Below are 22,244 nucleotides of genomic sequence, written 5' to 3' on the forward strand. Positions count from 1 at the left end.
ACACACAGACACATACACACATGCACAGACACACACGCACACACACACACCCCAGGAGGGTGGAGATCTTCCAGGCCAAGACTTTGTAAATGAGAACAGGTTGACCAGGAAAGCTGAACCAGGCCACCTTTCATAGATAAAGGCAACAAAAGGAGATTTATATTTGGGAGGAAGTTCATGCTCCTGGGGGTATCTCCACACAGACGAGGGTCCACACGCAGGGTCAGCCTTCCCATCCATTTCATGGAATTGATTTATTTTGCAAAGTATATTATGAGGTAAGCCAATAATTTAGCTTAATTAAAACTGATATATTAGATGAGAATTCCACATTGATATTTTGTTACTGATTTTTTCAAACGGCTGATTATTCTGATAGTTTAGACAACGTTGAGCTAAGCCAGGGCAGCGGTTAGTTGCTGGCACCTCACACTGCGAAGGCGACGGGACGTGTTTCCGACAGCTTTAACGGGACCGAGGGTTCAACAGAGCCAGCCGTCCATTCGAGGCGCCACAATCCCTCAGTCCCCAGGGTTCCCTGCTTGGCCCAGCGCAGCCTTCCGCCCGAGGTGCTGAGAGGGCCCCTGTTTCGCTCGCTCACCAGGTCCTTTGCCACCCTCCAGCCCTGTCAGGGTGGCCAGTCGGCTTACTCCCCAGTGCCCCCCTCTCTCCCCGGGACTGCATCTCCCTGCCAGGCTGACAGCCCTGTCCTCCCTGCCAAGGCCTCCTCTTCCGTCGGGAGAAATCCCTGCAGTGTGGCCAAAGGGAGCTCTCCGAGTGCTCATGAAGGCAGCTTCCGTGTGCTGCAGAAATCAGTCACTGTCCAGGGTGGGCCGGGGGCGGTCCTGGGAGAGCAGAGGTTTTGTATAACGACTTCTGGTACTGCAGCTTTCAAGGCCACTTCGGTTTTCTGCAGGGGGGAATCACTGTGAGGACGGTGACACCTGCGTGTGACCGTCAGGCCCGTCAGGAAGCAGAGGAGTTACAAGATGCCCTGAGTGGTACCAGTTGCAGGAGCAGCTGTGGACGGCCACGGTTGGCTGTCACGGAAGGTGTGCGAACACGAGAGGACGGGACAGCGGGTCAGAGGGCCTCAGGTCAGGCCTTCAGGTGTCCCCAGGTAAGAGGAGACCCACCCCCAACACACGCAGGGAAGACCCCAGCTCAGCTCTGAGTGTTGAGGACAGCTGGCCCTGCACGGGCAGTGCCGAGCGCCAGAAGTCTCCCCAGGTGGTGAGGGGGCAGATCCGGGGAAGGGGGGTTCTGGTGGCCTCGTCCATCCCCAAGGGCACAGATGCAGCCCAACAGCTGCTCCTCCCCAGCCCAGGCGCCAGGACCTGGTGAGCACAGTCCAGAACAGCTTCTCTGCATCTCTCGCTCGCGGGGAACGCTGAGGTCTGGCTGAAGGGTGAGCTTTATTCATGGAGAATGGCAATGACTTCCGGAATGATCATGGTACACTTAAGGATTTTCTGCTTTTGTGGGGGGGGGGGGTGAGCAGGATTTACCAATCACAAGTTCATTAACCTCTTCGTAGAAGAATGATTCAGCGAGGCAGCCAGGAGCTGGACGAGGGCCGCTCTTCAGTAGTATCCAGTCTGCAGGGAGGGGAGGGCAGCCAGGTGACCCCACGGGGTTAGCAGCCTGCCCGCAGCCCGCCGTGCGTCATGCGCTCAGCAGGGGGACCTGCCCGCACCTCCCGCCAGGAGACTGTGTACGCTGAGGCAGACAGCCCGTGGGTCCCTAAGAAGTGCGGTGCGATAGAGGGGACGCCTTTCATCAACACACACACTAACAAGACACAACATACACACTCCCACATGTGCAACAAGACAGGCAGTGATGTCCGACAGCGGTGAGATGGCACCGCTGTAGACAGGAGTTAAAAACAGCCAGTTATTATCCTAGCCTTTTATAAGGGAGCCAAAGGCCCTGCGGTTTTGAGTCAGAAGTGGGCATGGACTTGATCCATCCCGCCGAAGCCAAAGAAGTACAGCTGTGCTCCCCATCACAGCTTCAGTGGGGTGACAGCCCTGTGATGGCTCTGCCTTTCAGACCCGCCCCACCGCAGCATGTTCTGCAGAGTGGAACCGCCACGGGACGGTGCTCTGGTGAACTTGGCTCTGCATCCTTTCTAACCGGGTGGTGTGGAACCGCCACGGGATGGTGCTCTGGTGAACTTGGCTCTGCATCCTTTCTAACTGGGTGGTGCACAGGTCAAATGAAGCCCAGACACACAACCAAATGGGTAAGCTGGCAAGTGCGGAAATGCCGTTTCAGAAAGCTGGCTACGCCTGCAGTACTCCTCAGAATTGTCTAGAACAAAAGGCAAGAAACAGGATTGAAGCGCTCAAAGGAGAGTGCCCAGAACCAGCAGAGAGGAAAATAAAACTTTCCCGAGCCCCAGAATAAGCAAAAAAAAATAAGGACAGTAAGAGGTTGCATCATACTGGAGGCATCAGCCAGCGGGGATGAGGCCGAGGAGGAGCGGAAGGCGGCCTGGGCAGTCGCTGATGCCAACTCCCTCGCTCTGTGGCCGGGAACAGCTGGGACAAGCGAGGGCGTGTGGCAAGGTCAGTATCACGGCCAGGACCAAAGCCAAGCACTCCTGATCCCAGCTAAGGGTTTGTCTGTGTTGTTTCGCTAGCCCTGATGGAAGGCCCCTTTAGGGATCTCAGCAGGGCTACCAAGGGGCCTGGCACCTGAGGGAGTGCCCCAGGCACACAGTAAACCTGGGGGGCTCAGCCCAGCTCAGCCCAGCTCAGCCCCTCTGCACGAGGCTGAGGAATTCTAAGCAAGAAGAGGCAGATCGTGCTTGGAGGATAATGTTAACGGGACAGAGACCCAAGCCTGCCTCCAGCTGTTCTCCAGCCTCGCTCATTTGGGGGAAAAAATAAGTGTGTATTGGGGAAGGAGGGAGGGACACAGGAAAGTGGAACCCCCATGCTTCTTAATCTATATCATGAAAACTGTGAGATCCATTCATACAGATTTTTCAAATAATAATAATATAATGTAAAAGATGTGAGCGCAGTAAGGCCTGAAGGCAGGCCGGGGCTTGATTCACTGCACCACCTGCTATGAATTCCACAATCTAACTTTTTTTCAAAACCAAGCACCTCAGATCGACTCAGAGATTTTCAGATTATTCCAGGTTCCAAACCCTGCGTTCAGTGCCTAGCTTGCAGCCTGGAGCCGAGGGGCCACACATCCCCGGGGAGCCGGGTGCACAGGTTCAGCACTGAGGCTCCCGCCGGGCTGTCCTCTCGGGAAATGGCGGCCGCTGCCCTGCTGCCCCGCTGCCCCTACATGTGTCTCTCTGGCCCCGAGCGACACCCCAACCCTGAGTCGTGTCCTTCTAGAATTGTGGGCAGGTGGAGTTGTAGCAGCTCGACTCTCTGGGCCAAGAAGCATGCCCCTCCAGCAGCCCCTGGCCCTCCTCCTGCGGCCAAGCTGGTGCCTGGAAGAGAAGCGTGGCCTGACTCGGCCCGTCTCACACAGAGAAAGCAAGCAAGGGGTTCCTACCTCACTTCGCACAGCCAGAGCTGGCCTTTGAAATCTGTCCATCACTGCTTGCCGGACCCACGCAGGCTGTGAACTACCAGAAAAACCAACAGGGCCTTTCTCCTCAGCACAGCTTGGTGTTTCTGAGAAAACCCAAATGATTTCACATGCAACTGCCGGCTCCCGTCCCAGCACACGTGAGATGAGCCCTGATGTGTCACCGAGCTGTGTCTAATCAGTGCTTCCTTCTCGCGTCTCTCATTCCCCACCGACGCTGTCAGCATCTGCCACGTGTGTCCCCGGCTGGCTGGCTGAGCACTCCCAGAACACAACCATCTTTCGTCTTTCTGTCACTTTCCTATCCTCCTTCACCCCAAAGATACACAAACCACCCTCGGGAGTAGAGGTGGGGGTGAGGGTGAGGGTGCGGAGGCAACCCCTTTGCTGAGCCATCACTACGTTGACCAATTCCACGTGGTCATCAGCTCTGCAGAACCAAAACTGAGAACACAGCCCTCGCCAAGGAGGGTTCACCACCGCGATCTCTCTCCTCTGTCCCTCAGCATGCTCGACAGGGACAGGAAGGGGACAGACAGGAAGGCCACACATGGCACGGAGCAGAGGGCTGGTCAGCGCAGGAGCTGCGAGCCAAGGCTCCAGGCATTTCAGACTCGGGCCAGGGGTCAGCACACTGACACTTGGGGGCTCCCACTCACCCCGCAGCAGGAGGAGCAGCCGCAGCTGGAGAGGGGGCTTGTGGGTGCAGCCGGACCCCCACTGCTTCATCACCACTCACTCTGGCTGACCCTGTCTCAGACCCTGAAAGTTCCGCCCTCCCACCCCCGCTCCCAAGGCCCTGATGGAATGCGTGTACAGAAGCAGAGCTGCAGGCAAGCAGAACAACGCGTGGTCCCCACCAGGCCTGGCCTGGACCTGGGGGCTGGACTGGAAGGAGCACTCACCTTGATCAGCACAGCAGCCAGGATGCCCAGGACAGCGAGCAGCAGGAGGCCAAGCTTCCCTTTGTTGAACTGTTTGAGCAGGAAGAATTTGGCCCAGTCCACCTTGGACTGGCTGTTGGGAGGGTACCGGAGCCTGTTGGCACCTTCTCCCTTCAAACTTTTTAACAAACAAGATCGCTGATGAGAGAAAGTATCGAAAGTGTGTTTTCCGTGATAAACTCCCATCCCGCTGTAACCTAAAAAAAAAAAAAAGACCGTGCAAGTTTCAGACAGGCGACTGGGCTCAGCTCACGGCCCGGGGACTCCCCACTGCCTGACTCATAAGGTTAGGGATTTAAGCTCATGACCCCGCTCTGGTTAAGCTCACACTAAATGCTAGCCACAAAACTACTTTGTGATGAAAACTGCTATTGGCACAGAGAAAAATAAAGGAGATAATGAAACCAGAAAAAAAAAAAAAAAAACACCAAGGAACTATGCAAGGAGGTGTTTTCTTGAGTACAGACAGTGCCTAAGGATGGTTAAACAACACGGGGTGAACTGATGGGCTGATTCTTCGGGGGAAAAAGACAAAGTGGTGGTGGGCAGTGCGATGGCGTACACATGCTGTGGTCCCGTACGGGCTCCGGTTTGTGTCCTGGCTGCTCCACTTCCCATCCAGCTCTCTGCCTGTGGCCTGGGAAAGCAGCAGAGAATGTCCCAAAGCCTTGGGACCCTGCACACACATGGGAGACCTGGAAGAGGCTCCTGGCTTCGGATCTGCTCAGTTCCAGCCATTGTGGCCACTTGGGGAGTGAACCAGCAGATAAAAGATCTTACTGTCTCTCCTTCTCTCTATAAATATGCCTTTCCAATACAAAATAAATAAATCTTAAAGATAAAAAGATGAAAGGGGTAGAGTAGCCAGGTGGTGGGGTGGCACTGCAGGCCAATTCTTTACCTTCAGCACTGGCATCCCACATGGGTGCTGGTTCTAATCTCGGATGCTCTACTCCTAATCCAGCTCCCTGCTAATGGCCTTGGAAAGCAGCAGAGGATGTCCCAAGGTTTTTGCAACCACATGGGAGACTGTGAAGGAGTTCCTGACCCCAGGCTTCAGACCAGCCCAGCTCCGCTGGTGGCAGCCATGCGGGGAGTCAGCCAGCAGGTGGGAGATCTGTATCTCTGTCTCCCTGTGTATCTCTTTCAAATAAAACAAAAATTTTTTTAAAGGATGAAAACTAAAAGAAAAAAAAATAACAAAAAGATAAAGGGAGACTCTCACATTCCACAAAATTCCAAATAAAATTGTTGGTTAAATGTTTAAAGAGAAGGTAAAACTTGGACCTAGCACAATGGCTCAATGGCTTGGTATGCGCCGGGATCCCATATGAGTGCTAGTGTTTGTCGCAGCTGCTACACTTTCCATGCAGCAGCCGGCTTGTGTCCTGGGAAAGCAGTAGAGGATGGCCTAAAGCCTTGGGATCTTAAACCTGCATGGGGAATTAAAAGAAGCTCCTGGCTTTAGATTGGCCCAGCTCCAGCCATTGTGGCCACTTGGGGAGTGAAGCAGTGGACAGAGATCTTTTTCTGTTTGTCTCCTTCTCTCTGTAAATCTTTCTTTCCAGTAAAAAGAAAATAAATCTTTAAAAATGAAGGAAGGAATGCAGGAATAAAAGATGGATGGATGGATGGAAAGAAGGAAGGAAGGAAGCAAGGAAGGAAGGAGACCCAGCATGGTAGCCTAGTCATTAAAGTCCTCGCCTTGCATACGCCAGGATTGCATATGGGTACCAGTTCGTATCCCAGTGCCCCACTTCCCTTCCAGCTCCCTGCTTGTGGCCTGGGAAAGCAGTCAAGGACGGCCCAAAGCCTTGGGACCCTGTAACCTGAATGGGAGACTTGGAAGAAGCTCCTGGCTCCTGGCTTCAAATTGGCTCAGCTCTGGCCATTGAAACCACTTAGGGAGTAAATCAATGGATGGAAGATCTTCCTCTCTGTACATCTGACTTTCCAGTAAAAATAAAATAAATCTTAAAAAAAAAAAAAAAAGGAAAGAAGGAAGAAAGAAAGAGGCAAACATTGAAGGCAAACATAGCTGGGTATTGCCATGCCATAGTAGGGAAGCCATTGTCGGGCTGCTTTCCAAAGCAGAAGCCATGAACACACACGCCCCAGGGCTCACTTTCATATGTTTCAAATCACAGGGAAAAGTGAGAGGTTATAATCTGGGGAGAAATGCTCCTTACAGACACCAGCAAGCATTTATTTTCTTCTAGTAAAAAGTCACACATCATTAGGGAGAACTAAACATTACAAAAATATCAAAGGGCATTCATAGAAAATGCACAGGAGGACTAAAAATGTTTCAACCACAGTAATAACTACAGGAGTATGAATCTAAGTAAGAGCCCTGCTCTGGCCAGCAAGCTGGTCACAGATCAACCTGTGGACACTCACACACGACGCATGGGAGCACGCGGTGCCCTCTGCCTGGGACCTGCCAGTTTCTACGAGAAACCATGAAGACGGGGCAGGAACTGTGCTGCAAGAGGCGACACTGTCCCTTAGGATGCCTGATTCCGTCTGACTGCCCATCCTGGCCGCTCTCAGTGTCACTCTGCCTCTCCAACACATATAAGTAAATACATAAATCCTCTCTTTATGAAAGTCCATGAAGACAGGCATTCCTAGGGAAAAAGCTCTAAGCTATACACTAAGATAGGAACAGCGCTCACACCTCGGAGTCATCCCATCTTTACATCTTTTATAGTGTTCTGCTTCTTCACACTTTTTCTTTTTTATTTTGTTTTATTGATCTATTTATTTTTTTGCCACTGAGCTTTTATTACTGTTAGAACATGTGCAAGCTGCTTTTAACATAGTTACTTAGTTTTTTTTTTTTTAAAGATTTATTTTTATTATGTTTTTATTGGAAAGGCAGATATACAGAGAGGAGGAGAGACAGAGAGGAAGATCTTCCATCCGATGATTCACTCCCCAAGTGAGCGCAACGGGCCGATACTATGCCGATCCGAAGCCAGGAGCCTCTTCCGGGTCTCCCACGCGGGTGCAGGGTCCCAAAGCTTTGGGCCGTCCTCTGCTGCTTTCCCAGGCCACAGGCAGGGAGCTGGAAGGGAAGTGGGGCTGCCGGGATTAGAACCGGTGCCCATATGGGATCCCGGGCGTGCTAGGTGAGGACCTTAACCACTTGCGCCACCGCGCCGGGCCCAGTTACTTAGTTTTTCAGATACTTTTCGGAGAGAATTAATGGCACACTGCACAAAGTTATGTATGTTTTGTAAAACCAGAAGCATTGAAATCACGAAATCTTATACCGAAAATGTATCATGCAAATGTGCCACATTCCATGAAGGGACAGTGTGCACTCACTAAATCCTGCCCAGCGGGCATACTGCCATGGACAGTGTACTGTCCTGTGACACCCAGGCAGGGCAGGGCAAGCAGCAGGCCACTCGCTGTCGGAGTCCAGCCACCACCTGGGCAGACACACGCAGGAAGCCACACGCCAGCTGCCAGGTGCTATGAGCAACTTAGGGCTTTTTTCTTCACACCGCAGGTAAAGGTAATTTTTTTAATCCTTTGGATTTCTCTGTCTTTCACAGTTTTTCTTTAAAAAGACTGGGTGGGGAAAGGTTTGCTTTGATATAAAGAGGACAATGTTGAGTGACATTAAGCGGACAAGGACGCACCCCATGTCCCTGACTGTACAATACGGGGGCACTGATAATCCCACCAACAACTACAGAGCCCAGGGGAGCCAGGACCCTGTGGGAAGCCCAAGCAACAAAGGACATCAATCTTTGGAGCAAACTTGGGCTGCAGGGATGGGTGTTGTGGCAAAATGGGTGAAGCTGTGACCTGAGACACCAGCATCAGGGGGTGGTGTTCAGGTTGCTCCACTCCCAATCCAGCCTCCTGCTAAGTGCCTGGGAAGGCAGCAGAGGATGGCCCAAGCACCTGAGCCCCTGCTAACAAGTTCCTGGCTCCTGGCTTCCACCTGGCTCGACCGTGGCCGTTGCAGCTATCTGGGAGATGAACCAGCACACGGAAGATGGAAGATCTCTCTTTTTCTCTTCCTCTCATGACTCTGACTTTCAAATAAGCAAATATCGAAACAAGCAAAAAAAAAAAAAAAAAAAGGGGGTGAGGGACATATTGTGGCATCATGGGTTAAACCTCTGCCTGCAATGTCAGTTGTTCCTGCAATGCCGGTTGCTCCAGTTCCAGCCCAGCTCCCTGCTGATGCAGCAGAGGGTTGCCCCAGTCCTTGGGCCCCTGAGCCCCTGAGCCCCTGTGGGAAACCCAGAGGAAGCTTCTGGCTACTGGCTTAGGCCTGGTCCAGGCACAGCCCTAGTGGTCATTTGGGGTCTGAACCAGTAGATGTCTCTCTCTCTTTCTCTCTGATAACTCTGCTTTTCAATGAAATGAATAAATAAATCTTTAAAAGGGCAGATGGGAAGGAACTTGGGCTGTACAACTTAAGTCATTCCAACTGAAAGCCCGGATCCACGGTGCTGGCTTCTCCCCCAGCTCGCTACTGTATGTCAGGCATTCTGCAGGTGCTGGTGACAGGCTTACACCCCAGCAGGGGACCTGAGCACTCACCAGCTCTGGCACAGGTCAAGGTCTGCTTAAGCTGGTCCTGCCACACTGCTCCGTTCTGTGCCGCAGAGCGGCCGATTTACAGTGCCCTAAAAGGGGGCAGGATCACGGAGCAGCACTTGTCCAAGCTGGTTTTCACTGTGAGAACTGTGACAACCCATTGTTTTGTAATAGCCCTGTCAGGCAAGCAGGCAAGCCTACCACCCAAGTCCCAGAGGAGCGATGAGGACCAAGGGGCCCCTCTCAGGAGTGGGCGGGCCGCATCCCCCGGGGAATAGGCTGTGTCCCCAGGGCCACAGGAAAGCTTAGAGCTTCCTGGGCAGCCCTTCCAGGACCCGGGTTCCCACACTCTTCCTCCGACCCGCAGAGCTGAAGGACAGGTGTCTCCTCTCCAAAGAGGCCCTGGGGTAGGACTGCTTTCACTGAAGGATTGTTAGCCTGGAAAACAAAGGGTCTGTAGAAATCCCACTGACTGCTCTCAGGTCCCTGGCATTCTCACATCCTCCACCGCCTCATTTACAAAAGAATAGAAACAGGGAGCAGCCAAAGAGCTTACTTAGGGAACTGAGACCCGATTCCTGGCACAGTCAAGGGGCTACTGAGGCCAGACAGAGAGCAGGGACAAGGGGAAACCAAATGCAGGGCCAGGCGAGGCCCCTGTCGGGAGAGGACAGTCCCACGGCACCCAGAAGAAGCAGCAAGCAGCGGGAACGTCCTTAGCAGCCTATGCCTGACTCGTAAGCAGGAGGTGCTTCTAGAATATTCTCTAGGAGCTGAGGAAAGCCGTACTCACCCACTCCTCCAAAGGGCAAGGAGTTGAGCGTGAAGTGCATGATGACATCATTGCTTGTGACACCGCCGCTGGATGTCTCATCGATCATCCGTTTGATGAGCTAAGGGAGGGACCAAGGGGTCCAGGTCACTGCACTGTGTCTAAGCGGGCACTCACGGCTGCCCGCACAGAGGGCAGTGTGCCCTGGGACCATCCACTCTCCCCGACCCCACCGGCTTCGGGTACCAGCAAGAGTTCTTGGTTTGGAGGATATCATGCCAAACAAATAAACAACCCCATGTGGCTAATTTAGCATATCTGACTCAGACGCATCAGATCATCTCTAATCTGAATGTCTGAAATCCAAAACTTGTTGAGTACCGACATGACGCCACACGTGCAAAAGTCCACACCCAGTTACATAACAGGTCCATGTAACAGGAGACAGCTCTCCTGTTCACACGACGGTCTCCGTGAAAACAGGAGCGCCACAAAACGCGGCATAAACCTACCTTTGGGCTGCACACATGAACATTCAACCAGCTGTGTGTCTAGATTTGCTTCTACCCCTGAGATGCCTCATTATGCATATGCATATGTTCCAAATTATGAGGCAATCTACCACACTGGTGGTCGCAAGCAGTGCAGAAAGGGGAGGCAGCCCTGATGGGACGTGCTCGCACCCAGTTGTACCTGACTGGGAGACTTCCACCTGCTGCCCTCTAAGGTCACTTCCAGTGCCACATCACTTTGTAAACAGCCACGCTTCCCCAAGGGCCACGTGTTTGGTCTTCTCCAGATGTCGGGACCATGTGTGATGCCACTGCAGCTCCAGAAGCCATCCTGACTCCCTTCGGCTGGTCCTGCTCCTGCCCACTCTGAGGCCAGTGTCCCTTGGCAGCAGTCACCCAGTGACCTCAGTATCTGACCCTTGGAGGAAGGGGCAGAGCTGCCCAACCTGTCGAGACCCGTGAGGTGCGCCAGTCCACAACGCAGGAATCCCAGATGCCACTGCTGTTCACGCAGCAGGCCCATGCAGCCCCATCTGAACGGCTGTGAATGCCATCCTAATGAGGGGGCGGCTTCATACGCAACAGGGCCCTGCAGGTTAACATGAGAGAAGTGTCTAATGCTGGGCCCTCTAGTCTCCCATTCAGTCCTACAGCAGGTGTTCGTGAGTCTTGCTGCTAAGGTCTCACCCCAGGGAACAGGGGAGCAGCCTCCGTGATAACCCCGGGGCCTCATTACCCAAGACAGCCATCTACAAACACCATGTCCCTGGTGCACGGTGGCAGGGCACCAACAAGATTCATCATTTACTGAACAGCGAAGAAGGAACACGACTTAGGACAGTCACTATAGCACTGAGCTGTTCCCTGCCAGGCTTACCTTGTCATTATGAGAAAATATATAGAGGGCCAGGGGCTTCTCACGTTCATTTATGAAATGGATAGCTTCGTCGGCATTTTTCACGGGCACTATCGGGAGAACTGGCCCAAAAATCTCCTCCTGCATCACCTTGGATTTGGGATCGACATCGGTCAGGACTGTGGGAGCTGAAAACACAGCACATCGAAATGCTACAAGTGGAGGGCTTAAAAAGGGCAGGAGGCTCGTCCCACATTTCCCTTCTTTCTTTGTCTGCCTCACCTGTTTGTTCTACCCTCTCTCACTCAGGTGAAGTCTCCTGAGAAAAGCCCTGAGTGGGTGGGTGAAACCACACAGATACTGTCTCCGAAGTACGTGACTGAGGGGAGTGGGAAAGCTGCGACCTAAGTACCTCCTCGTCATTTAATCCTGCACACAGCCACACCCGTCTGAAACGGAAGGTTCCGTTAACGTCTTCAGTGCCACACGCAGCAGAGAAGGTGCCTCTGTGGAGCACATTAACACCGCCACCAAACCCTCCCCAGCCCAGCAGGGCCTCCAGGAGGCTCACCGTAAAAGGAGACGTGTTCCTGTATGACTTAAGCCCTTCAAGCTTTATGGGTTTTTTTTGTTGTTGTTGTTTGCTTTTGTTTTTGTTTTAAGCTAGGCTTTTTGGTGATCATCCTATCAAGCTAAGTTGATTTGGCTTCTTTGCCAAACCAAGCATATCTGTGATTTTACATCACCTTGCATGTGCTTTTAGAAAGGTGAATTTAAAACTCAAGGTAATACAGATGCACGACAAAAATTAAGAACACAAAGAAGACGAGCAAGTAGTGAGCAAACAGTAAGCTCAAGCAGGACGGGTCAGGACATTATTTCTGGAACGGGCGTGGTCACGGGTAGGTGTGGAACTGTGCTGTTCATGTGTAAATGGGACACAACTGCACACAGAACTTCAGCCTCAGGGTGATTGGGAATAGAGGCAATTAAACAACACCTGTGTAAATCACTCAGGTGATACAGCAAAACACGTTCACATATGCACAGTTGCAAATAGCCTGTTAAAGGTGGTACACCAGGAAGCAGTGTTTGCACGGGTTAGTGACCAGGCACTGCATATTCAAGCTTCTTTAGCGTCGGTATGTAGTGTTAGGGGTTGCACATGACTCCCCTGCTCTGGCAAATCTCAGGCAGGTATCTAAACTCTGAAGTCTTCCTGTGAACGGCTGATGGATGCAGGGCAGTAGAGAGGTGGCCTGGTGGGAGACCTTCTGGTCCCTGGGTGCGTGCCCTCAGAGGGCAGCTCCTGAGAGAGGCTTGGCTCTAGGAGTGCGACTGTGGCTCCATTGCTGCCACACAGCCTCTGCAGACACAGCATGATGGACCATCTACTCCTGAGCTGTAACCTCTGACTGTCCTTGGAAATGAACTTTTCCCTCTCCAGAAGCCCCAGTGAGGTCTTTTAGCAGAAGTAGTGTCAGTGAGAACTAGTGACTGCCCTGCTTCCCTAGGACAATGTGAATTCCCATTACCTATGTAGCGCGTGGCCTCATCCGTCTCGCCACCAAAAGCTATCTTCTGGCCTTCCAGCAAACTTTGTATCCTCTTAAAATGACGAAGATTGATGATCCTTTCATAATCTGGAGACTCTTTTATGTTTTCTCCGTAAAATTCCTATTTAAAACAATATGAGCATTTATATGTCACAAAGTCTCCATGCATGGACTCTTTCAAAAAAAAAAAAGCTGTAGAAACTGCATATCATGAAAGAAAATGCATATATTTGAAATATTTTGCATCCAAAAAAACCTACCTTTACACTCAATTTTTCATGGACTTTTGAATGCTCCCTCACATTTCACTTACTTTAATAGGGGCAAAATTCAACAGTGACCCCCAAACACCCCCCAACTCACACACACAACTGATTTAACAGTTGTATAAAGATAATAAGAGTAAACTTTTTGGCAGGTCGAGGGCAAGAAAGTAAATCCACCCATTCCCCCTCAACACCACCCCTCCACACACACAGACTGCAAGATCATTTCCCATAGTTCCAGAAAGTTCCCAAGGGTCCACTGCAGTTCATTATCCCTGGCTTTGTTGGGGCTGGGCTGGGGGAGGGGGTAAGTCACTCATTTGTTCACACACTACCTTTGTCTTTCCTTCAATTAACTGCATATAGCGGCAGCAGGAACCCCAAAGTCAGCCACCTGCCCACTACAGACCTTTGGCCTGTTCGCTTTTCTATCTTCTCTGCACTGGTTGACCTATGAGATCACTTCAAAGGGTCAAAGCACAGCTTTGGCCAATCACCATGGGAAAAGAACCTCAATCAGAACACAACACTTACTATGGAAACAATCACAAAATTACTCCAGTGATTCCAAGCGTGCCCCACCTCACGGGTACCCAGGCGCCCTCTCTCCCCCACAGTTCCCTTCGTGGCCTCCTGGTCTGCATCCACTCTGTCTTACCCAGAACACCCAACTCCCGTATCAGGACCCCACCTCACCCCGAGGACCCTGCCTGGCACATATCATGAACCATCTCACAAAACTACGGCACACAACTTTGGCGATTCTTGGTCCTCTTTCAAGTGCTCAGTTCAGATTTGTTGAGTGAATAATGATCATTCCAGAACTACCTTCTAGCCAGGGGACTGAGTGGCCCCCTCCCACCATGGACCTCATTCACACTGCTCATTTGTTCTTCTCTACCAATCTCAATTCTACATTTCATTGCCATCTCAGCTTAGGACACTACCAAGCAGCCTTCCTTGATTTCCTCACCCGTAGATCTTTAAAGACCCTGATAGACAACATATAAAGGGTCAATGATAAGGGCATATCTAGTCGACTCACTCCTTCAAATTTCTGGCTATTCTAGCCCTCAGCTGACATCCTTTATAGGCAAAGACTGAGTTCCTGTTTATTTGTAAGAGACTGGCCATATTCCCTTGTAAATCATAGATGCGCAGTTAATTTTTAAGCATATGCCACAACCGGTCACAACAAATCAACTAGACTGCGAAGTGGACTTAACAACAACCTAATCTTGCTTCTAGCACCTATCCTAGGAAAGCTGCACCGACCACTTCCAATTAGCCAGGAAATCAATTCAGTTGCAGACGCCACTGGAATCTTCCTGGAAGAGGAAATGGAGATACTGCCCACAGACATGCACCCTTAGATGCGCTGAACACAAACCTTCACAGTTTCCTTAATCTTCTGCACAATTTGGTCCTGAAGTTGGGCTTCACAGAGAACGTAGTCGGGAGCAATGCAGGTCTGGCCAGAGTTCATGTACTTCCCCCAGGTTATACGTCTGAAGGGAAAAAACAACAGCGCCCAAACCTGCTTGAACCGTTCACTCGTTCAGCACTTGTGCATTGTCTACACGGCTTGCAACTAAAATGCCCTCATGTGTTTACTTCACTATTGGAAAAGAAAATGGAAACATCCCCTCGTCAGTCGGTTGGAGCTTAGAATTCATTTTCCCACTGGGGTTCTTCCGCCAGCTCAGGGGAAGCAGCTTCTGACATGCGTGGAGGTGGCAGCCTGCTGCAGGGACAAAGCCAACCGGCATGCCAGCAGCCCCTTCCATCTCCCGCTCCATCCAACAGCTGGATGACAGGAGCTGGTGTATTCTTTGAGTCCTGCTGGCACAACGCTCAGGGGTAAACGGGATGACCACCAGTACCCCCTCCCCAACCAAACCACTCTGCTCTGAGTCCTTCTCTACCTTGGAAAGCCCTTTCTGTGTAGACAGAAGCTCACGACCTCAGCATTCACCAATTCAGGGTCTCTTGTGCAAGCCCTTACATGCTACCTAAGAAACCAACCCTGGGATCCTGACCGAAGTCCCCACACCCTCCCCTACCTTTGCTGCCTTGTCCCTGACAGGGAGAGAAAGCCGCACCACCTGGGGTACAGTGTCAGTCCTGTGTTTGGAACTTCGTGTAGGCTCAACTTGACTCAACAGGAAGAATTTGAAACCTTTGATTTCCCAGTTCCTAGACTCAAGATGCTAGTCACAGGTGAATAATGCTACTTTTGTCAACAAAGCGTCTCGGTTAAGAGATCCCGTGAGGGCCCATCACAGTAGCCTATTGGCTAAAGTCTCGCCTTGTATGTACCAGGACCCATATGGGCGCCAGTTCATATCCCAGCTGCTCCACTTCCCATCCAGCTCCCTGCTTGTGGCCTAGAAAAGCAGTCGAGGACGGCCCAAAGTCTTGGGATCCTGCACCCATGTGGGAGACCTGGAAGAAGCTCCTGGCTTCAGCTCAGCTCAGCTCCAGTTGTTACAGCCACTTGGGGAATCAACCAGCAGATAGAAGATCTTTCTCTCTCTCTCTGCTTCTCTCTGTAAATTTGACCTTGCAATAAAAGTAAATAAATCTTAAAGAGAGAGATCCCATGATGTCCTTTTAGGTGGAAACTTAAGGTTTGATTAGGTACACACAATACTTGGCATTATCTACTTCCTGGGTCTTCTGCCAGCACTTCTTGCCAGATTCATCTGCCATCTATATAACAGAATTGGGGTTTTGGGCTTTTTTTTTTTTAAAGATCTTCTTAAAAGATCTTCCATCCACTGGTTCACTCCCCAAGTAGCCACAACGGCCTGAGCTGAGTCAATCTAAAGCCAAGAGCCAGAAGCTTCTTCTGGGTCTCCTACATAGGCACAGGGTCCCAAGGCTTTGGGCCGTCCTCTGCTGCTTTCCCAGGCCACAGGCAGGGAGCTGCATGGGAAGTGGAGCAGCCTGGGCAGGAACCAGAGCCAGCATGGGATCCTGGTACTTGCAAGGCAAGGAATTAGCCACTAGCCCATTGTGCCGGGCCTAAGAGAAAGTTTATTCCTGAGGACAAGCACGTGATGCAGGGACCTAAGGCTCACCAAGGGGCTGTCTGTGGGAGTGCTGTTCTCTGGAGGACAGCAGCCGCCACCACTTCATGGTATGTCCTGGTGGCATTTGAGCACAGGCCATAAAGAAAAACTTCGGAGTGCCGGGAAAGCTCAGAAAGCCAGCGAACAGGCCTCACCTGCAAACAGTGTCCAGGTCACAGTCTCTGTCAACGTAACATGGACTTTTCCCTCCCAGTTCAAGAGTCACCGGGGTGAGGTGCTTGGCGGCAGCTTCCATGACAATCTTCCCGACGGCAGCATTGCCCGTATAGAGGATGTGGTCGAAGCGCTGCTTCAGAAGCTCCGTGGTCTCCTGCACACCGCCGTTGATGACGGTGTACAGATCCTGGGAGAGAGACACATAAACGCCTCATGACCAAGTCAACACCAGCGGCTTCTCCAACATAAACACGGAGGACTGGGTCAACCCAGCAGAATGTCAAGCCCCGTGAAGGGTGGGAGGGCTGACCAGGCACAAGCGGATGCCAGAGCTGCTGGCACCGGAGCCCACCAGCCTGGATGGAACTGCCACGGCTGTGAGTGGCTCATCCTCCCCAGGATGCTCACAGACACAGGGATCACCCGCCTGAGCTGTACTACTGGCGGTCTCAATGCCAGGCAAAGGGCAGCGGCACAGCCAAGCCCTCCGTCTTCTGATTCCCAGGGGTTCCTTGCACAACCCCTGACCTCTCGCTGGCTTCTACGTCATCCTCCTGGGCAGGATAACCACAGCTACTGGAACACAATTAGCCGGACACCTTACCCGACGGCCATGTGCGCTCTCTCAGGAGGCCACATTCTTTCTTGGTTTTCATGCCACAAACATGCCCCCCCCACCCCACCGCCTCTTTTTTAAAGCAGAAGTATTCTTACAGAATCCCACAGAACTATATTGTTAGGATAAAAGAGACAGTTGGCACCCAGCACACTACCAGCCTCTCACTTGACAAACCCACTAAATGAATACACCTAAACCCTATGTAAATATGGATGAAGACAACAAAATGTCAAATGGCAAGAGAGCTATAAACAGCGGCAGTGCCAGTGAAGCCAGGGGCCTACATATATTGTGGAACCAGAATAGCAAGGTTATTCCATAGGGTATTTTAGAACTTGGTTTCTTATATTAAGCTGGTTGCTGGGAACCCAATGAAACAGCAGATGCCTGGCCAACAGTCACACGCATTAGCAGGAAAATTCAATGTGTGCTTTCCACCATAAACAAACATGCTCCAGACGGAACAAGACCTTCTTACCTGGTCTAAATACTGAGGGAGGAGCTTGGCCAAGAGCTTGGCTGTATTCTCACTAAGTTCAGAGGGCTTGACAATCACAGCATTCCCTACACAAAGTACAAAGCAGAGACCGACACTTGAATAACTTTAATAGTTACCAAAATGGTGTTCACGCAGGCGATTCAGGCAGGATGTTCCAATTGCTTCTGCTCTTCCTCACAATCAGCATCATCTTCCTCTTCCTTTTCACTTTGTCCTCAAACGTGAACACTGTGCTTCTAATTAGGGTCACTGGCAACAGGCTCCAGCAGCCTGTCCTACCTCTTCCAGCTTTCTGGAAGTTTTCTCCTTCAAGTCCTTGATTTTCCCTCCTACCCTGAAATTGTTGGGCAAACAGACTACATCAACACAGGCTGCTGATCAGGATCCTGATAAAATGAGAACTCCATTTCTGGCCCTTGCTCTACCCACAAGCTAGTAGAACTACTCTCATAGTCTTTACCTGAATGCAGAAACTGGTAAGCAGAATCACATGGTTTGCCTAGGACCAGAGCCAGCCACACATCACCAAGGTACGCCTGACTCCAAACTCCTGGGCCTGTGGCCTCCGAAGGCTTTGCACCTTTATAGCTTCATTCGCTACCCAGGCGGCGACGAGGCACAGTCATGCTCTGGTGGGTGCCATGTCCCAATGGGTGACCCTCCACTGCGGATGCTTGCATCCCATTTCAGGTATGGTTCTGGTCCCAGAACCTTCACTAATGGTCCATCTTCCTGCTCATGTACACCTTGGGAGGTAGCAGATGATAGTTCAAGTGCTTGGGCCCCTAACACTGCCACGGGAGTTCTAGATGGAATTCCAGGCTCCTGCCTTAGCCTGGCCAAGCACTGGCTATGGAGGGCATCTGGGGAGAGAAGCAGGGACCAGAAGATATCTCTCTCTCTTTCTGCTGCTCTGCCATTCACACATGAAAACTGACATTAAAAAATAATCACTTGAAATCTCAGCAGCTCATTTCAAACACACACACACATGTGAATTCTCAGCATACCGCTGCTGTAAACCAAAGCTGCTCTAACCTACACACGCTGTGAAAGATGAGTCCCTTCTCAAGAGGCACGCAGCAGCCAGCGGCACAGACCTGCGGCGATGGCTCCTATCAGCGGCTGCACGGTGAGCACGAATGGGTAGTTCCAGGCGCCGATGATCAGCACGACCCCCAGGGGCTCTGCCTGAATGTAGGCCTCATCCAGCATGGTGAACAGGTTTCTCTTCACGGGTTGGGCAGTGACCCATCCGGGAAGATTACTCAGCATAAAATCGATCTCCCCAAGGATGGTAATGACTTCCTGACTGTAGGCATTGAATTCGCTCTGTGGTAAGAGAAGCCCGGTTAACCTTACACAAGGAGGAGGATACACTTAGCCCCGAATGTCAAAAACCCCAGGCCGGGTGCCCCTGCCGTGACAGCTGGTCTGCGCTCCAGACTCCAAACCCTCAACAAGCGCATGCTAATCCGAAAGGTATGCAATGCCTCCAAATGCTTCTCCATTGAGTCCCGCCTTCTAACTCAAGCCTAAGTGCCACCTCTTTCAGGAAGAACTCCCTGATTAATGGTGACTTGTCTGAGTCACACTTCTGAGCCCACAGCAATCAGTCTCTTGACCTGTAGCTTACTATTTACCCTCGGTAAATTGCTTTCTAACTATATTCACGTGTTGTCTGTGGATGTTCTGGTTCCCGGTCAAGTTTAAAACCCTCCAAGGCAGGGCCCTTAACCACATCTTTAGTAATTCTATAGATACAACATGTTACTTGTTTGATGCTGGCAAACAAATCATTCAGACTTCCTGGACTCTTAATTACGCCACCTTGTTGATTTACCACCACAGCACTGTCACAATCGCCAGGGTTACCACTCCTAGAAATATCTTCTTGGAGGGAGACTCACAAAACTAGAGCAAGGCCTTGCCACACCTGGCGTGAAGCAAAAACAAGGTGAGAGCAGCACCAGTGGAAAATACAGGGCACAAGTAGGTGTTCCTGGCACAGTGGTTGGCATGCTCCTTGGGATGCCGGCGTCTCTTCCCAGCTCCCTCCCTGCTCCTGCAGAGCACCCAGCAGGGGCAGGTGAAGGCTTGGGTAAGTGGGTCCCTGCCACCCAAACACTGGGAGACACAGACTGAGTTCTGGGATCCCAGCTTGGGCCTGGTGCAGCGTCCGCTGGGTGCCTTAGACAATCCTGAGCACAACTTCAGACCTTGCTACCCAAAGCATGGGTCCGTGGGAGACAGCACAGCCTCACCTGGGTCTCATCTTACACACGCCCCGGACCTGCTGAGCCCCAATTCCCATTTTTAACAAGATCCCCAGAGTTTGAGGAGCACGATGTAATTACACACAGAGTCATGAAGGGGAAACGAGAATGCAACATTCATATCTCCCCCCTCCCACCACCACCACCAAAAAGCCTCTTCTGCAAAAGATGTCCTAAAAAAGTTGAAAGACAAGAAATAGCCCCGGCGATAATACCTAGAACACGCAGGGGCCCTAGAAAGCATAAGCAAGTGAACATGAATGCAACAGGAAAATAGAAATGGATCAAGCCATCCAAGCAAGCACACCTAAGGAGCTAGCTAACTAAGCAAGGTTTGGAGGAAAGTTCCCCCGACACTTTTACTTCATCGATGTTGCTGTCGGGGACACTCCCCTCTCCCGGATTGCGTAATCACAAAGGAGGAGAAAAAAGAAAACCAAGAGCTCCGACAGAAGGCGGTCCCTCGACGCAGCCCCTGGTCCCCCTCCTCCGGCCGCGCGCACCTTGCACAGGTCGGCGGCGATGGCTGCCAGGATGTCCTTCTCGCGCTCCTGCACCATCTTCCGCAGGGCTTCCAGCTGCTGCAGCCGGAACCGCAGGGGCCGCGATCGGCCGGACCGGAACGCCTGGCGAACCCGCTGGACTTCACGCTCCATGGCCTGGCCCTGAGGAGAAAGACCACAAGGTCCCGCAGGGAGCGCGGCCAGGGCGGGGGGCGTGGCGGGCCGAGGGTCCCGGGCGCGCAGCCGACCACCCTCCTCCGCCCTGGGCGCCTTCCCCCTGCGCCGACCCCGACCCGCCACCCACTTGCAGCACTCCGGGAGTCAGTCGCCCGCTCCGCCAGGACTTCAACCCCGGCTAAGGCCAACTGTCCGTCCCCCAACCCCGGGCACGGCGGGGCGGGACTCGACCCCGAGACGCGCGCCTATTGGCCCCGGCGTCCCACGTGACCGCCGGATCCGGGACACCGCCCACCGCCCGGGCTCCGTGAGGGGCGCGCTCAGGCCGCTGCGGACGGCGCGCGGCTCGGGGGTTGCGGCTGTGCGGGGCTGGAGGACCGAAATCGGGGGGCCCCGGGCCCCGGGTACGCCCCAGAAGCTTGGGGAGCTCCCCCCGAAGCAGTGAACTGGGGCGCGGCGGGCAATGAGGCCGGAAGCGCCTTGCGGAGAGGTCTCCCCTTCTTCCGTGCCGTGGCTTCCTCAGATGTGGCCGGCCTTTCTCCGAGGGGATCCGCTGCCTGTGACCGTGCGGCGCGGGGAACCGAACCCCTGAACCTCCGAGGAGAGTAGCCTCCCCCCCCCCGGGGGCAGAGCACAGACGAGGTGGGTCGTCTGCGGCAGAATAGAGTTAATGGAGAAAGTGCGTGCGAGGCTTATCTTTCGGTTCCATTTTCCACGAGCCTTTTTGAAGTTCCTCATTATACATGCATTATCTTCCCCTAACCCTTCCTCAAAGAACCCTCTGGCTGCGTGTCACCTGCTGGCCCCTCTTCCCATTTTCTGCTACCCTTTGTAGGAGCTCCCCAAGGGAGCCCCACCCCTCCCCGCATCTCCTAGACTCTCCAACCGGCCGGATCAACCTTGGCACTCTTGGCTCTTGGTTTCGGATTGGCTCAGCACCGGCCGTTGTGGTCACTTGGAAAGTGAATCATCGGACAGGAGATCTTCCTCTCTGTCTCTCCTCCTCTCTGTATCTGCCTTTCCAGTAAAAATAAATACATGTGAAAAAGAAGAAGAAAGAAAGGGAGGGAGGGAAAAAGAGAGAGAAAGGAAGGAAGGAAGGAAGGAAGGAAGGAAGGAAGGAAGGAAGGAAGGAAGGAAGGAAGGAAGGGAGGGAGGGAGGGAGGAAGGGAGGAAGGAAGGAAGGAAGGAAGGAAAAGGGCCATCCTGTCTGTGGTATGCTAGGGCTGGGGTCCTTGGAGTCACCCGCCAATCTGCTCTTCAGAATAGCCAGCTAATGAGTCCATCGGCTTTCCCTTACGCCACAGCCCTTTTGCTCTGAAGTGTATTTATTCCTTATATGAAGATTTATTTCTTCATTTATTTGGAAGACAAAGTTACAGAGATGGGTCCTGACGATTTTCCACCACTGCTCGTCGGTGTGACTCCATTAGCCAGGATTGGAAGTGGAGCAGCTGGGACTAGAAACTGCCCCGCTGGGCAGCTTTACCCATGGTGCCCCTTTGTCCCCCTCCCCCAAGGTTGTTGTTAGGGTTCCCCCACCCCCCGCCTGGGATATGAACCAGTAGTTGGGAGCTCTTGTCCCTTTTCTATAGTGGAAGAGGAGGCCCCTTCCTGAGTTAAGGGGACCGTGTCTCCAGTAGGCCCAGGAGCTGGTACAGCCTGGCAGTGTCTATTCAAGGATGTTCTAGCAGTTTCTAGTGGTCCCAAAGCTGTCTCCTGCCAGACTACACCCTGACTGATAAAACTCTTTGCCTCATCCAAAAGCCTTTCACTCCCAATTGCCTGTAAACCTAACAGTATCATCTAAGATCACTCTCTGAGTAGCAAAGAGCTGTGTCTCTTGCTGAGGATCTCCAGTTCTCGCCTTGCTTCAAGGGGATCGG

The 22,244-nt window shown here is 52.3% G+C and overlaps 1 protein-coding gene across 4 annotated transcripts; it reads right to left on the bottom strand.

Annotated features, from left to right (window-relative positions):
- Nucleotides 1-1,105: 1,105 nt before the first annotated feature.
- On the bottom strand, nucleotides 1,106-20,566 carry ALDH3A2 (aldehyde dehydrogenase 3 family member A2). 4 transcript variants are annotated; one of them, XM_041000895.1, is made up of 12 exons: nucleotides 20,486-20,566; nucleotides 20,182-20,343; nucleotides 18,503-18,734; nucleotides 17,382-17,467; nucleotides 16,263-16,471; nucleotides 14,424-14,541; nucleotides 12,747-12,888; nucleotides 11,233-11,399; nucleotides 9,865-9,964; nucleotides 4,467-4,702; nucleotides 3,526-3,598; nucleotides 1,106-1,598 (listed from the first exon to the last, which is right to left on the bottom strand). In XM_041000895.1, exons 2-11 carry the CDS (start codon nucleotides 20,332-20,334, stop codon nucleotides 3,527-3,529), a joined length of 1,515 nt encoding a protein of 504 aa, XP_040856829.1. In that variant the 5' UTR covers nucleotides 20,335-20,343; nucleotides 20,486-20,566; the 3' UTR covers nucleotides 1,106-1,598; nucleotide 3,526. The 4 variants fall into 4 exon arrangements, with proteins under 4 accessions (XP_040856829.1, XP_040856828.1, XP_040856830.1 ...); XM_041000894.1 differs by having other exon boundaries at nucleotides 3,526-3,647; XM_041000896.1 differs by lacking the exon at nucleotides 3,526-3,598.
- Between the last annotated feature and the right edge of the window lie 1,678 nt (nucleotides 20,567-22,244).

The sequence above is a fragment of the Ochotona curzoniae genome, unplaced genomic scaffold (genome assembly GCF_017591425.1).
Source record: "Ochotona curzoniae isolate NIBS_2020 unplaced genomic scaffold, NIBS_Ocur_1.0 scaffold_2453, whole genome shotgun sequence".
NCBI classification, from domain to species: Eukaryota; Metazoa; Chordata; class Mammalia; order Lagomorpha; family Ochotonidae; genus Ochotona; species Ochotona curzoniae.

What these genes read in the sequence shown, in the direction of transcription:
- ALDH3A2 (XM_041000894.1), bottom strand. Translation starts at nt 20,334, where the DNA reads ATGGAGCGTGAAGTCCAGCGGGTTCGCCAGGCGTTCCGGTCCGGCCGA. An exon ending in TGAGGCCACGCGCTACATAG is followed by an intron (nt 11,400 to 12,746) that starts GTAATGGGAATT and finishes CTGTGTTTTCAG; the next exon opens with CTCCCACAGTCCTGACCGAT. An exon ending in TATTTTCTCATAATGACAAG is followed by an intron (nt 9,965 to 11,232) that starts GTAAGCCTGGCA and finishes TCCCTCCCTTAG; the next exon opens with CTCATCAAACGGATGATCGA.